The sequence below is a fragment of the Gigantopelta aegis genome, chromosome 10 (genome assembly GCF_016097555.1).
Source record: "Gigantopelta aegis isolate Gae_Host chromosome 10, Gae_host_genome, whole genome shotgun sequence".
NCBI lineage: Eukaryota > Metazoa > Mollusca > Gastropoda > Neomphalida > Peltospiridae > Gigantopelta > Gigantopelta aegis.
This window is the reverse complement of record NC_054708.1, coordinates 82,330,557-82,345,349: the sequence shown is the minus strand read 5'-3', so window position 1 is coordinate 82,345,349 and position 14,793 is coordinate 82,330,557. Positions and strand designations below refer to the sequence as shown.

The window sequence follows — 14,793 nt, the reverse complement described above, 5'->3', positions numbered from 1 at the left end:
CCTTATTTGCGCGCTAGGGCAGACAAAGATCCAACAAAATGGGATCGGAATAATCAAAATTAATACCGATTTATGTGAGGCGGCATGAAGCCGATATAAAACCGTGTTTGAAAGAGCTGTCGACTTGATAAGGCCCTATTCAGCGAACACAGTAACGGTCTTCCTGAATTGAGCGCCCGGTGTATGCTGGTCACATCATCGAATACATTATAACTCAATCACTATAGAAACCAGCGGGCTACCCATTGAAATGCAACTTTAGTGTTAATTGTCTAATGGGAAATGTGTATGGGAAATATTGCTCGTTTATCAACCATACTCGTACGCTGGTGATTAAGAAACGTACGTTACATATGCGCACTGTATGTGTAAACTCAACCCAGTGTTTGTAGTCTGTATGTAATTGTTGAAATGATCTTTTTGTAAGGTTGTGTTTTATGTTTATCGTTTATTCACATTTATACAGTATGCAACATCATCTTGTGGAGAGGCGTTTATATAGGCCTACCGCCTGTTTGCTGATCCACTTCATTTATTTGAATAAATATTGTTTTTAAAAATCCCAAAACGTACGTTACCTACTCAAGGCAGTACGTTACTAAGGCATACTCTACGTCCAAAAGAAACTGTAGCAATACTCTCCGACTACTGAAGAAAAAAACAAAACATGTTGTAGGTTTAAAATATATATATTCATGATAACGGTATTTGGGCATATTGGTAACAGAATTTCATTTATAAAGGAAATTAAATCTATTTTTGTTGCTATAGTTTCTTTTGGACGTATATATCTAATGAGCGTACGTTAATCACTTAGTGTCGAATACTGCTCACTATGCTTCATACGTTACTAAAGAGCTAGTCTCCAATGTTGTAGACCAAAGAGGTTACTTTGTTTACCAAGGAGCGTTTGTACCGAGGTGCATAAGGACATACATTAGGCATTAACAACGCAAGCCAAGCACGCTGGTGATCTACACTGCTTTCACAAAACATAAAAAACATAAATAAATACACACACACACACACACACACACACAATAAAAAAGAAAAAAGAAAGAAAGAAAGAAAAAAAAAAAAAAAAAAAACCCAACAACAAATAAACAAACAAAATAAAACAACAAGCAAAATCACAACAAAACAAAATAATTTAAAAAAAATTATAATGAAAATAATAATAGAATAAAATAAAATAAAGTAGTCATGTTAAAGCGGGGAGTACAATATTACGAAATAATAATAGTAAACGATATATCATATACATGTACAATTTGTACAACGGACGTACGAGACAACATAAAAAATATATCAGCAAGAAAAACGTGTATAATTGGCAATGCAAACGCTATACCTAAGTACTCTAATAATGGGCAATATAAAATAAACTTTCAACGAAGAAATAAAATATAGTTCATGAAGTAAATTGTTAAATTAAATGGTTTTAATAATTACATGTGTACAAAATCCCTGACACCACCAGCTTGAACATGTTAAATTAAATGGTTTAATAATTACATATGTACACAATCCCTGACACCACCAGCTTGAACATGTTAAATTAAATGGTTTTAATAATTACATATGTACAAAATCCCTGACTCCACCAGCTTGAACATGTGTATACAAAGAACTAACCAACTCAATATGTGCAAGTACTATTTTATTTTTAAAAAATACACACAAAAACACACACAAAAAACAAACACACAGAGGAAAAAAGCACTAAAGAAAACAACTAAAGACAAATTCCAGCACACCAAAAAACGCAGACACACACAAAAACAACAACAAAAACAACAAAAAGAAAACCACCAAAAAAAAAGAAAAGAAAAAAAAGATCACAGAAACATTGGTTCATACTGTACTTTAAAAAAATTTTTTTTTTTATTATTTTGTTAAAACAACAAAAATTAAAATTATGAAAACTGAACCAACAACAAACACTGATAAGTAAAATTTAAAATATATAAACAACAAATAAAATAAAACGAAACAAACAAAACAAAACAAAACATCACACCACTTTTCTAAATATCAATGAAATACATTCATTGGACATGAAACATCTTCTTGCTCTACTAAAATTTAACGTGTGAAATATTTTAAGCAAGTCAAATTGACACGACATTGATCAGTTGAACCGATCTTAGAGAAATATGTTTTTGATACTTTTTAATACACACACGTGTTTATTCCTAAACGTGAAGACTACATCAAATGTTGCACAAACTACGGTGGGAAATACACAAAAGTAGTTTAATATGATTCCACCTAATCATTCTGTTATCCCGATCTTTCCAGCCAATTGAATGCCATTCGAAGCATATTTATGTCAAGCGAAGCGCCTCCCATGAACCAATCAAACGACGCGCTCACTTCAACGGGCCCGCCCACCGCGCAATATAAATATTTTGATGACATTTCGCGAATGATTGACGAGTCGCAGGTCTGTGGTACTGATACTAACGTGATACAAAGTTGTGCAAAGAGTTTCGCTTCTACTCCACGAACGTTTTACACACTGGGACGGCGATTTGTCTTACGATCTTTTTTAACAAACTGCGTGGTTAGTAGATAGAGCGGAGGAGAGTTAGGTAGATAACCTAGTTAAATTAGCTAGACCTCGAGTTTGGTGAAAGACGGAGTTTGTTAAAGACAGTGTGTGTCGAGTTAGTGATTCACAACCACAATGTTGGACTACTGTTCCGGGGACACGGGTGGGGCAGGATACCCCCCTTGCAGCACGTCGATGAATTCTATCCTGAGTATGAACAATTCGGTAGATGCCAGCAGACAGAACTCTCTGATGCTAAGCAGTCCGCCGTTGGCGGCGCTGCACAATTTGACAGAAATGAAATTCCCGTCGTCGACGTCCATCCTGAACCAGACGGAGTACCAACAGAACGCGTTAAAGTTCATGTCCCAGGCGAACAGCCTGTCGACCCCACACGGGATTCAGGACATTCTGGGTCGCCCCCACCTCAACGGGCTGGGCATCCCCATGGGCAGGCTCAACCACGGAATGTACATCAGTCCGCAGGTTAGATTTCCGAAAATTGCCGAGTTGCCCGGAAGACAGCCGATATACTGGCCGGGTGTGCTACCCCAGCCCTGGAGACAACCAGGTAATCCGTCAGAGTGTGGCATGAGGGGGGTGGGGGTGGTGTGTGTGTGTGGGGGGGGGGGGTATTAGTAGACAAGATTATTAGCTAGGTTAAAAATACGTTTCCTTTGCCGTTACAATTCTTATAATGTTTTTCTCTCTTTCCATATAAAGTAAAACTGGTAAAGTAATAAATAATAAAAAAACCTCTTTAAATGAATTATATTAAACGCCAAAAGCATAATTTTATCAAAATGTGCTTTAATAATTTAATGTCGCATTTCGATATCCAAAAATATATTTATTGAAATATTTATATCGACTGCTGATGAATGATACCAATAAATAATGTTGTAAATAATATTTTAATTTGCTTTCACCAATATTTAGGTTATAAACAACAACAAAAACCCATATGTTTTATTTTATATTTAAGAACGAATGATTGTATTAATTTAATATGGTATGTATTTTATCAAATAAATAATAATATATAAACCTGTTATTTTTGCATTACAGAAGGGTATTTGTTTATTTATTGAATATTATTTGTGTCAAAAGTGTTAACTATTATTATAAGAATTTAAGAAAGTAATCAAAATAAAAAATTTATTTAGCTCTAGTTTATAACATATATTTCAAACATATTCAGTCTTAGATTTTTTTTTATTAAATACAAAAACTGAAATAAGTAACGCCGTATATATTAAGATCGGTATTACTAGTATAGTTACTAAACTATGTAAACCTATTTAAATACTTTGGCACAAATGGCCGTACCACATCACAAGAAAACGTGTTATGAACAATTTATACTTGTCACTAATACTTTTTTCTTGTTATTAACAATTTATACTTGTCACTAATACGTTTTTCTTGTTATTAACAATTTACACTTAGCGGTTTCATTAACAAATACTTGTCATTAGCATTAACCATTAATTTATCTGTCCATTTGCACCATCGCTCATAAACGTTGAGGAAAGATTTTGGCACACGATGAAGAAATTAGTTGTTGGTCTTCTAAACGCCAAGTTAACCCCCTACAATGATTACCCCTAACACGTGCAATTATTAGCTAATATTCTCCAGACTAATTAATCTCTTAATGGGCCGCCCCTGGAGTGTCCCATAGAAGGGATATTGTGAAAACGTTATCTTTGCCGGCCCCCATCGGCGCCCCTAGCCTGGTGGCAAGGTGGGAAGTCCCAAGTCCACGACGTATTAAGTTTATGACAACCATCCCCAAGTTGTGTTCTGCAAGTGGAAACAATTTCAGCTTCTGTAAGAGTGTGAGTCTGTGGGAGTTATCCACGTAAGTGGCGCCCTCGCAACTCGGGTTACACTAAACACTTCCATCTGCTTTCCAGTTCTCTGGGTTCTTTTTTTTTAACCTCCAAACATGTATCCTTGCATGTATCTTTCGTAGGGTGTATATCTTGCATACTTAATTTATATCTTGTAATCTCTATATTATCAATATGTCGAATTTAAATCTACAACGAAAAATGATTCGTAGCATCTATGTCCTACAAAATTATATGTTATAATATCTATATTACCGATATGTCGAATTTAAATCTACAGCGAGAAGTGATTCGTAAGCATCTATATCCTACAAAATTATATATTATAATATCTGTATTACCGATATGTCCAATTTAAATCTACAACGGGAAGTGATTATTATGTTAAGCTAAATATCTACTAGATTTAAAAGAAAAAATGACTACAATACTATGTAATGATAAATAACTGCTGCACATAAAACAGTTATTATGTTGTAAATACCTGTTGATAGAAAATAAAGTGATTACATATATTGTGCTATGCTAAATATCTGTTTCATATAAACGATATAACTGGATATTAAAGAAACGTGAGTATTATGTGATGGTAAATATCTGCTGGATATAAATGAAAAGTGGGATATTATATTAACAGAAAATATGTTATGTTATGCTAAATATAAATGTAAAAACGTGAGTATTATTTATGTTAAATATCAACTGCATATACAGGAAACGTGATTATTATTTTATGTTAAATATGATATACAAGAAACGTAATTATTATTTTATGTTAAATATGATATACAAGAAACGTGATTATTATTTTATGTTAAATATGATATACAGGAAACGTAATTATTATTTTATGTTAAACATGATATACAAGAAACGTGATTACTATTTTATGTTAAATATAATATACAGGAAACGTGATTATTATGTTAAAAGAAAAGTTATTATTTTGTGCTAAACAGTGATTATTAAGTTATGCTAAATATCAAAACGATATATAAAAATGTGATTATTATGTTATGCTGAATATTTGGCTGTATATATAAGAAAAGTGATTATTAGATAATTAGCTGTTGCATATATATATATAAAGTGATTATTGTGTTATGATAAATATCAAACGGAGATGATTGTATAGACATAGGATGGGAGAATTATTAATGAAAGTTGGTACCTGGACCTTGAAAGGATATAGGCACGTCAATAAGTTTACTACTACTAATTTTATTGTTTTGTGTGAATGAAAGTCAGTGTTACATCTAATACAGGTATACGATGTAACCACTGAATATTTAATTTAATTTAATTTCGTGCTTATATCCGATTAAGGTTCAAGCACTGAATAAAACGTTTCTTTTGGAAAAGGGCAAGGTTGATGTAGTTTTAAACATACAACGAAACATAACCGGAATTATTATATGGGTGTAGGATAGGATTGAATATCGTGTTTTCGCATTGCAAAATTAAATCTTAATTTTGCAATGCTAAAAGTTCGTATGTTACAAAACCAGCCAACCCAAACACATTCATATTACATTTCCTTGTGCAGATTTATTTGGATTTAGTTTCTCCTATTTTCCAACCACTGAACATAGGACAATGTTAATGCTAGAGTACAGTTTATTACATCGTGGGCAAATCCAATGTCATAAAATGAAAATAAATACATAAACTAAATATGTTACAAAGGTTTTATTTATAAAGGGATACATTTATATTTAAATATCTCCTCTCTCTCTCTCTCTCTCTCTCTCTCTCTCTCTCTCTCTCTCTCTCTCTCTCTCTCTCTCTCTCTCTCTCTCTCTCTCTCTCTCTCTGCAAGGGTAATGTAGGTAAACAAAATATAACAAATAGGCATGAAAAATTGCATTAACATAATTATATTTTGGAATGTGTATTAGTTTCTTTAAACGAGTGTACGCTTAATATATATATAATATATAATATTTTACCTATAAACATAAGTTATAATTTAAACGTCAGGGTGGTTTCCGAACCTGACTAATAACATGGTAAGAATGTTGCTAGTTTGATCAGTGTATTTAGGCTATCAGAAGCTGTTGGTTAATGGATAATATTGTTTACACGGAGCCCGCGCCTCGTGTTGTCACTGCCGGCCTGGTTGTGTTGACATAACACTAGAGTAGCAACAACACGGATTTGACACACAAGCTGATTAGATCCGACCATTATGACATAAACAAACAGACACAGAAGCGGCTACGGTCATGACGTCTTCGATACGTAATACGTAACGCGATCTCTCAAAATTTTAAAATGGTGTAAATGTGTGCCTTCCAAATAAGAACAATTAAAATCGAGACATTTTCTCATAATGATATCTTAATTTATTTATACAAAACGTTGCTTCTAGGAAATTATTTCTCTCTTCACCTATATGTATAAAAGTATGCAACTTATTGTGAGAAACTGTTGTTGTTTTTTGTTAGAATTTTTTGTTTATATTATATAAATATTTTATTTTAGGAAAAACGTTTTGTGTATGAATGTTTTATTTAGAATTATTTCTCTATATAAATATTAGTATTTATTTTGAGACAATGTTTTTCTACATGTTTTAAATAATTATTTTAAAACATATTTTTCAGTACAATGTTTTTTTGTAGACAATGTTTTTTTAAATATATAAATATCTATGTTTATAAAAGAAATGCGTTTGCAATGGTTATAGTTTACACAATTCTAACTATACATGAACACACAAAAGTCATAAGTAATAAGTAATATACATGTACAGTTTAAATATATAAAATTAATAAAGTGATTTTGAAGTTATACTCTTAATAAAACATTTTATTGGAAAATATTTTCATTGGGTTAACTGCAAAAATGATTTACGTAATTCATGTACAACTGCAATATTTCCGATCCCCATAGGTATTTAAATAAACGTTCCATTTCCTAGTATATAAAAACAATAGTTTTGTTTACATTGCTTGCAATTTCTCGGAACTCACTAAGACTTCCGACCCCACCTCCACTAAACTTTGATGAATTTATATAATGATCGTAATATTATTAGAGTGCTATTATAACACGTGACATTTCTAAATTGCCTTCTCGATCGTGGTTAACTTCCCGTGTTAAACAAATAAATAAGTAAAGAATTGACCAACACATAACATTTTTCTGTAATTAGAATTGAAACCCATTTCAAATTATTAATATACGGAGAGAAGTGAAGTGTGTGTGTATTTGTGTGTGTGTGTGTGTGTGTGTGTGTGTGTATATGTGTGTGTGTCTGTCTGTCTGTCTGTCTGTCTGTATCTCCCTGTGAGTATGTCTGCCTACCTGGCATTGTGTGTACAGAAACAATAATTATATTTTATTACCATTTTAATGAAGAAAAAAGTAGTTTCAATATATCGTTGCAGTTCCCTCAGTATTTACTATTTCTAAAATACTGTTTTGTTTCCTACTTTTTTTTCTTTTTTTTTACACCCTTGCGTCGGGTGGTTCTCACAGATACAATTTGACCCTTTCAAAGCGCTACTCCATTATTGTTCAAAGAGAAACTAACATTATAATATTTAGTAAATTCAACAATATGCATACTAAAGGCTAACGTGCGCGAAGCAGGAACATTATAATATTTAGTAAATTCAACAATATGCATACTAAAGCCTAACGTGCGCGAAGCAGGAACATTATAATATTTAGTAAATTCAACAATATGCATACTAAAGACTAACGTGCGCGAAGCAGTTATAATATTTAGCAACAATATGCGAAACGTGCGCGAAGCAGGAACATTATAATATTTAGTAAATTCAACAATATGCATACTAAAGACTAACGTGCGCGAAGCAGGAACATTATAATATTTAGTAAATTCAACAATATGCAACTAATATGCATACTAAAGACTAACGTGCGCGAAGCAGGAACATTATAATATTTAGTAAATTCAACAATATGCATACTAAAGACTAAGCAGTGCGCGAAGCAGGAACATTATAATATTTAGTAAATTCAACAATATGCATACTAAAGACTAACGTGCGCGAAGCAGGAACATTATAATATTTAGTAAATTCAACAATATGCATACTAAAGACTAACGTGCGCGAAGCAGGAACATTATAATATTTAGTAAATTCAACAATATGCATACTAAAGACTAACGTGCGCGAAGCAGGAACATTATAATATTTAGTAAATTCAACAATATGCATACTAAAGACTAACGTGCGCGAAGCAGGAACATTATATATTTAGTAAATTCAACAATATGCATACTAAAGACTAACGTGCGCGAAGCAGGAACATTATAATATTTAGTAAATTCAACAATATGCATACTAAAGACTAACGTGCGCGAAGCAGGAACATTATATATTTAGTAAATTCAACAATATGCATACTAAAGACTAACATGCGCGAAGCAGGAACATTATATATTTAGTAAATTCAACAATATGCATACTAAAGACTAACATGCGCGAAGCAGGAACATTATAATATTTAGTAAATTCAACAATATGCATACTAAAGACTAACGTGCGCGAAGCAGGAACATTATAATATTTAGTAAATTCAACAATATGCATACTAAAGGTTAACGTGCGCTAAGCAGGAATATTTATAAGCTCCTAGGTATAATTACATACAGGAAATGTTTATTACTACTTTCGCAATACTTGTGATAATTATTCTTTTACAAAATATAATATATATTTAATATGTCAATGAGTATATTAAGTACATGTAATATCAATTTGAAACGTAAAATAATAATTTTAGTGGTTTATGTTCTGTTCATACTTTATTGATTAAAGTCGAGCAAAGCATTTGTAATGCTATAATGACACTTTAACCACTAGATTAAGCAACGCACCATACAGACTTTCAAAGACAGAACGTACAGGTAATAAAGGTACGTGTTAATAATATACCTGAACAGAAAGCTGAAATTTATATCCCATTGTATAATCATGGAATACAATAAATGTGAATTAAGTGGATACATATCTCATAGACTAATAGATTAAAAAAAACTTCATTTACGATCAGCTGCAAAATGTTTCTAACAGTATTGCATAGTAATCTTGTCGCATTTACATTTCTTCATAATGTACATATATGATAATCAGATTATTTGAAATCAATAACTAGATACGGCAGTGATACACTATGAAAAAAATAAGTTGCAAAATGATTTGCGGGAAAACACATAACGCTTAATTTAAAACAGTTATGAAACAGACTGTTAAAATATATCAGGGAACTTTCAAAAGTGATCACATGGTAAGGGGATTATATTTACAGAACAGAACAGATCTTTATAACGCTTAGGGTCATACAAGATAACAGCATCAAGATGACAGGGTTTGAAGAACAAGTCAGAAGCTGTAAATAATGGGAGGAACAGAAATGCTTGTTCATAATAGTTATAAATCTACACAACTTTCTAAGTGTACCAATGCTTTTACAATTAAAAAACCCCTCTTCTTACATGTATTTACATTTGGTGTTGTAATATAATATTTTAGAACATATTTATATTTGTTTTCGTCTGTAAATTTTGTGCATATAAATAAGTAGTAAAATTCGTCATCACATCATCAGGTACATGTAGTACAATAAATACTCTTTCTGGTGTTTGTTTGTTGTTGTTGTTTTTTTGTTGTTGTTTTTTGTTGTGTTTTTTGTTGTTTTTAAAATAAAATACTGATTCATCTTCCTCGCTCGATATGTAAAAAAACTGGTTAGCTGTAGGAAATCTAAGATATGTATTACACATATTATTTTAAAGTATATTGTCTATGTTTCAAACACTAAGTTTAGTTTATTTTGTATATATGTGACGCACATCAGGAGAAATGATAATCATTTATCTGTCTCTCTGTGTGTTTGAGAACTAAAACAGAAAATACATTTTGATATGAGGAAATATAATAATATTTATAAGGGAGTGAATATACAGACTTTAATTGATAAAAACACGTATGTACAGTAAATGGTAGGAAAGATAATTTAAGTAAAGTATTAAATTATACTTAATGAAATTAACTAACAGTCAGTAGATATTTTCGGCATTTTTCTTTAAATATGGTGAAAACCAAAACCGTTTTAAGGTGTCGACGTAGTCTTCATAAACGGAAAACCAACTGAACTGAACTTTATTTACACTCCTGCCGTAATTCAACGGAATATGAGGTACATTGTAAAAATATAATTAAATAAATAAATGACGAGATTGGCACATTCGTCATAATAATGTACATCAGATAAAACAAGTCTATATCTATGGATTCATACTTGCATTTGAAGACATACATTGCATATACAAATAAAATAAAATTGTAAAAACAGATTTCAGCCATGGGACTTAAGAATATGCATAATTTGTTTACAGAAAACTGCTAGCTTTCTGAGAACACCAGTTTGTTTTACTGTCAAATGGCATTCTAAATTTATAAACATTTGGTCTAGACTGGCAAAACTTTGGCAGAAGTCTTGTTTTTTTCATCTTTAAAAAAATGACAACACATTATTCATCACCAATTTCGTTATTTGTACACAGAAAGCATGTTCTATTTGTTAAAGTGTGTGCTAGATAGTTACGTGAATTACGGGTCAAACGTTACTGAACTAATAGTTAGAAACCAAATGCGATCAAAATGTGGTAAAAGAATTGTGTAAAAACGAACCTAAATATTTGTACTATATAATTAGAAAAACAACTCAAGTCAGTAAAGTAAAATGTGCATAAATAAAGATTTATACAGAAAAAACGTTATGTTAAAAACATATGCACGGTAACATGTGAGTACCCCCCCCCCCCCCCCCCCCAACACCAAAACCATCTGGAGTAAAATGTGTCACAAATAAAACTTCTACTTTGTGTAAAACTTGTAAACATTTGCACAATATATTTCTTTAAAAAAACTCTACAAGATAAAGTGAAACGTGTATAAATAAACATCTGTACAGAAAACAGATGTGTTAAGAAACATCTGTATAGTAAAATATGAGTAAAGAAAAATCTGAACAGGACAATTTATGTTAAAAAACAACAACATCTGTACAGTAAACATATGAGCAAAGAAACATCTGAAGAACAACGTGTAACAAATGAAACTTCTGCATTGCGTAATACATGTAAACAAAATTCATGCACACACACACACACACACACACGCACACACACGCACACACACTCTCTGTGTGTGTAAGTGTGTGTGCGTATGTGTGTGTGTGTGTGTGTATATATATGTGTGTGTGTGTGTGTATGTGTGTGTGTGTGTGTATATATGTGTGTGTGTGTGTGTGTATGTGTGTGTGTGTATATATGTGTGTGTGTGTGTGTGTGTGTGTGTGTGTGTGTGAATGAAACACATCGTCAGTTGAAAATAACTGGTCTGTGCCTCATGTAGAATACCGTGTACGGCGATGTATCAGGCCACCCCAACCCTGACATCGTCCAATGTTATGGGACGATAACAAATGAAAAAATATACTTTTTATTAAACCTTGATGTATAAACCCCGGACAAAAACACAGTTCATCATATTGCATTTTCCATATAGCAGCCAATAATATTCATGTAGAATTTGTTATGTTTTGTGTTTGGTGATTTTGTTTGGTTTTGTGCGGTTTTTTTAAACTCAACAGTTAGAAAAAATATATATTTCTCTATATCAATTTGTTTTTAGGCATTATTGTTGTTATTATTATTAATACTAGGCACGGTGGAGCAGGGGGGCAGGGGGGCTCTAGCCACCACCACCAATAATTCTGAATAAAACATATTATTGGTAGTAAATATTATTATTGGTAGTAAACCTTCCTAAAATCTCTGGTGCTTTGCGCCTTCGATCCCAGTCAGTCCCCCAGTGCCTACTTGCTTCCGCTGTCCCTGATTATTATTATTCAATTATTCTTATTACTATTACTAATACCATTACTACTACTACTACTACTACTACTACTACTACTACTACTACTACTACTACTACTACTACTACTACTACTACTACTACTAGTTATTGTTATTGTTATTGTTATTGCTATTATTATTATTGTTACTATTATGGTTGCTGTTATTGTTGTTGTTATTATTATTATTATTCAGTTATTCTTACTACTACTACTACTACTACTACTACTACTACTACTACTACTACTATTATTATTATTATTATTATTATTATTATTATTATTATTGTTGTTGTTGTTGTTGTCACTATTATTGTTGCTGTTATTGTTGTTGTTGTTATTATTATTATTATTATTATTATTATTATTGTTGTTGTTTCTCACAAGGATCATGTGCCCGGTTCTCGTCAACCCCGCCCTGTGTGATGGACAAAGATGGAAAGAAGAAACACACGCGACCCACGTTTTCCGGTCAGCAGATATTTGCTTTGGAAAAGACATTTGAACAGACAAAATACCTCGCAGGGCCGGAGCGGGCGAGGTTGGCGTACGCACTGGGGATGTCCGAGAGTCAAGTTAAGGTGAGACCGACATTTTTTACATACACACACACACACACACACACACACACACACACACTCACAATTTTTCATGCCTATTTGTTATATTTTGTTTACTTACATTACCCTTGCAGAGAGAGAGAGAGAGAGAGAGAGAGAGAGAGAGAGAGAGAGAGAGAGAGAGAGAGAGAGAGAGAGAGAGAGAGAGAGAGAGAGAGAGAGAGAGCACGATGTGCGATTGTGGTATCGCTCGACAATATCCAACATGTGTGTATGTGTTATTGTTGGCATACTTCATTCAGACTGTTCTGTCCAAGACAGGATCCAACATCTCATTGGCTGTGTCATGGTGATGACCTAGATATCAAAGCAAAAATCCACTGAAATTAACACTATGGAAAGGGATTAGCCCTTCGACATATAAGATAAAACTGCCAGCTTAAACAAAAGTTTTTGTAGGAATATTAACTTTTCTTTTAAGCCTGACGGTTTCTGGTCGATGATTAAAAATCATTTCACACACACTATACTCTACTACTAATGTTGATGCACTATGCTAATTGTGGATTCTGTTGAGTATCCTTGCAGTACAGATGCCTAATTATATAAGATTTTAGTTTTCATTAAATATTCTTTACCACAGGAATAGACAAATTGAAATTTTAAAAAATCATGATAATATTTGCTATACTACTACTACTACTACTACTACTACTACTACTACTACTACTACTACTACTACTACTACAGCATACAGTCACAAAATGAAAATGACGAATCAGGAAATCAACTAATCAACCCTGCAGTCAGTATAAACAAACAAACAAACAAATAAATAAATAAATAAATAAATAAATAAATAAATAAATACGATATGCTAAAGGTTAAATATATACACAATATAAAAAATTAAAATAAATGTGAAAAAGATTTTGAAACAAAAAAGGCGAAGAAACCATTTAAGGTCTGCATCAGATCAGCAGTCACTGTGAGATATTTGTCCACCGACATCCGCTAGCTGATTGCTGTGTACACGCCATACAGCCTGTCGATTCCAATTTATCGATTTGTTTACCCTGCCACTCCTACTGAACGGTCTAACAAGGGCGATGCATCACCGGCCTGCTTGCTGTACGTGTATCATATCTCTCCGAGCGGTTAATGCGCCAATAACATTTTACACCACAGTCGCCGATACCATTTTAACGCTTTATACTGTAATCGCCTATCACATTTGATATTGTGATCACGTATACTATTTTACACTGTGATCACCTATAACATTTTACACTGCGATCGCCTATAACGTTTTACACTGCGATCTCCTATAACATTTTACACTGCGATCGCCTATAACATTTTATACTACGATCGCCTATAATATCTTACACTACTACGATCATCCGTAACTGTATATATTGTGATCGACTGAAAGCATTAAAATAAACTGAAATATTGTATTGTGAAGTATATTCGTAAAATAATGCCTTGCTGTATTAATTTCAAATCCATTAGAACATTCTATGTCAAAACAAAACTCTATACCATTTTAGGCACGCTCTTGTGTAAGCCAATCATTAAAATGAAATTAAAATGTGTGTGAAGTATAATAGTAAAGGAGGGCAGGCTCCTACCTATCTCTTGTTATTTCCTATCTATTGGGACCGTTTGTTTGTACCATGACGTGTATGTAAAAGTCCGTCGTATATACTATCCTGTTTGTGGGATAGAGCATATAAAAGATCCCTTGCTAGTGAAAGAAAAATGTTGCGGGTTTCCTCTCTAAGAATATATATAAAATTTACCAAATGTTTGACATCCAATAGCTGATAATTAATAAATCAATGTGCTCTAGTGGTGTCGTTAAACAAAAACAATTTTTAATATTTTGTATGAAGCGATTTAAAAATAATAAAATAAGCAC

The 14,793-nt window shown here is 32.4% G+C and overlaps 1 protein-coding gene across 1 annotated transcript in view; it reads left to right on the top strand.

The window, feature by feature from the left end:
* Nucleotides 1–2,251: 2,251 nt before the first annotated feature.
* Nucleotides 2,252–14,793, top strand: part of LOC121384117 (homeobox protein Nkx-6.2-like) — a 38,575-nt gene continuing 26,033 nt past the window's right edge. Inside the window, exons 1-2 of the mRNA XM_041514357.1 lie at nucleotides 2,252–3,125; nucleotides 12,697–12,890. Coding sequence (XP_041370291.1) covers nucleotides 2,690–3,125; nucleotides 12,697–12,890 — 630 coding nt within the window. The 5' untranslated portion in view covers nucleotides 2,252–2,689. The remainder of the gene's footprint in view (nucleotides 3,126–12,696; nucleotides 12,891–14,793) is intronic.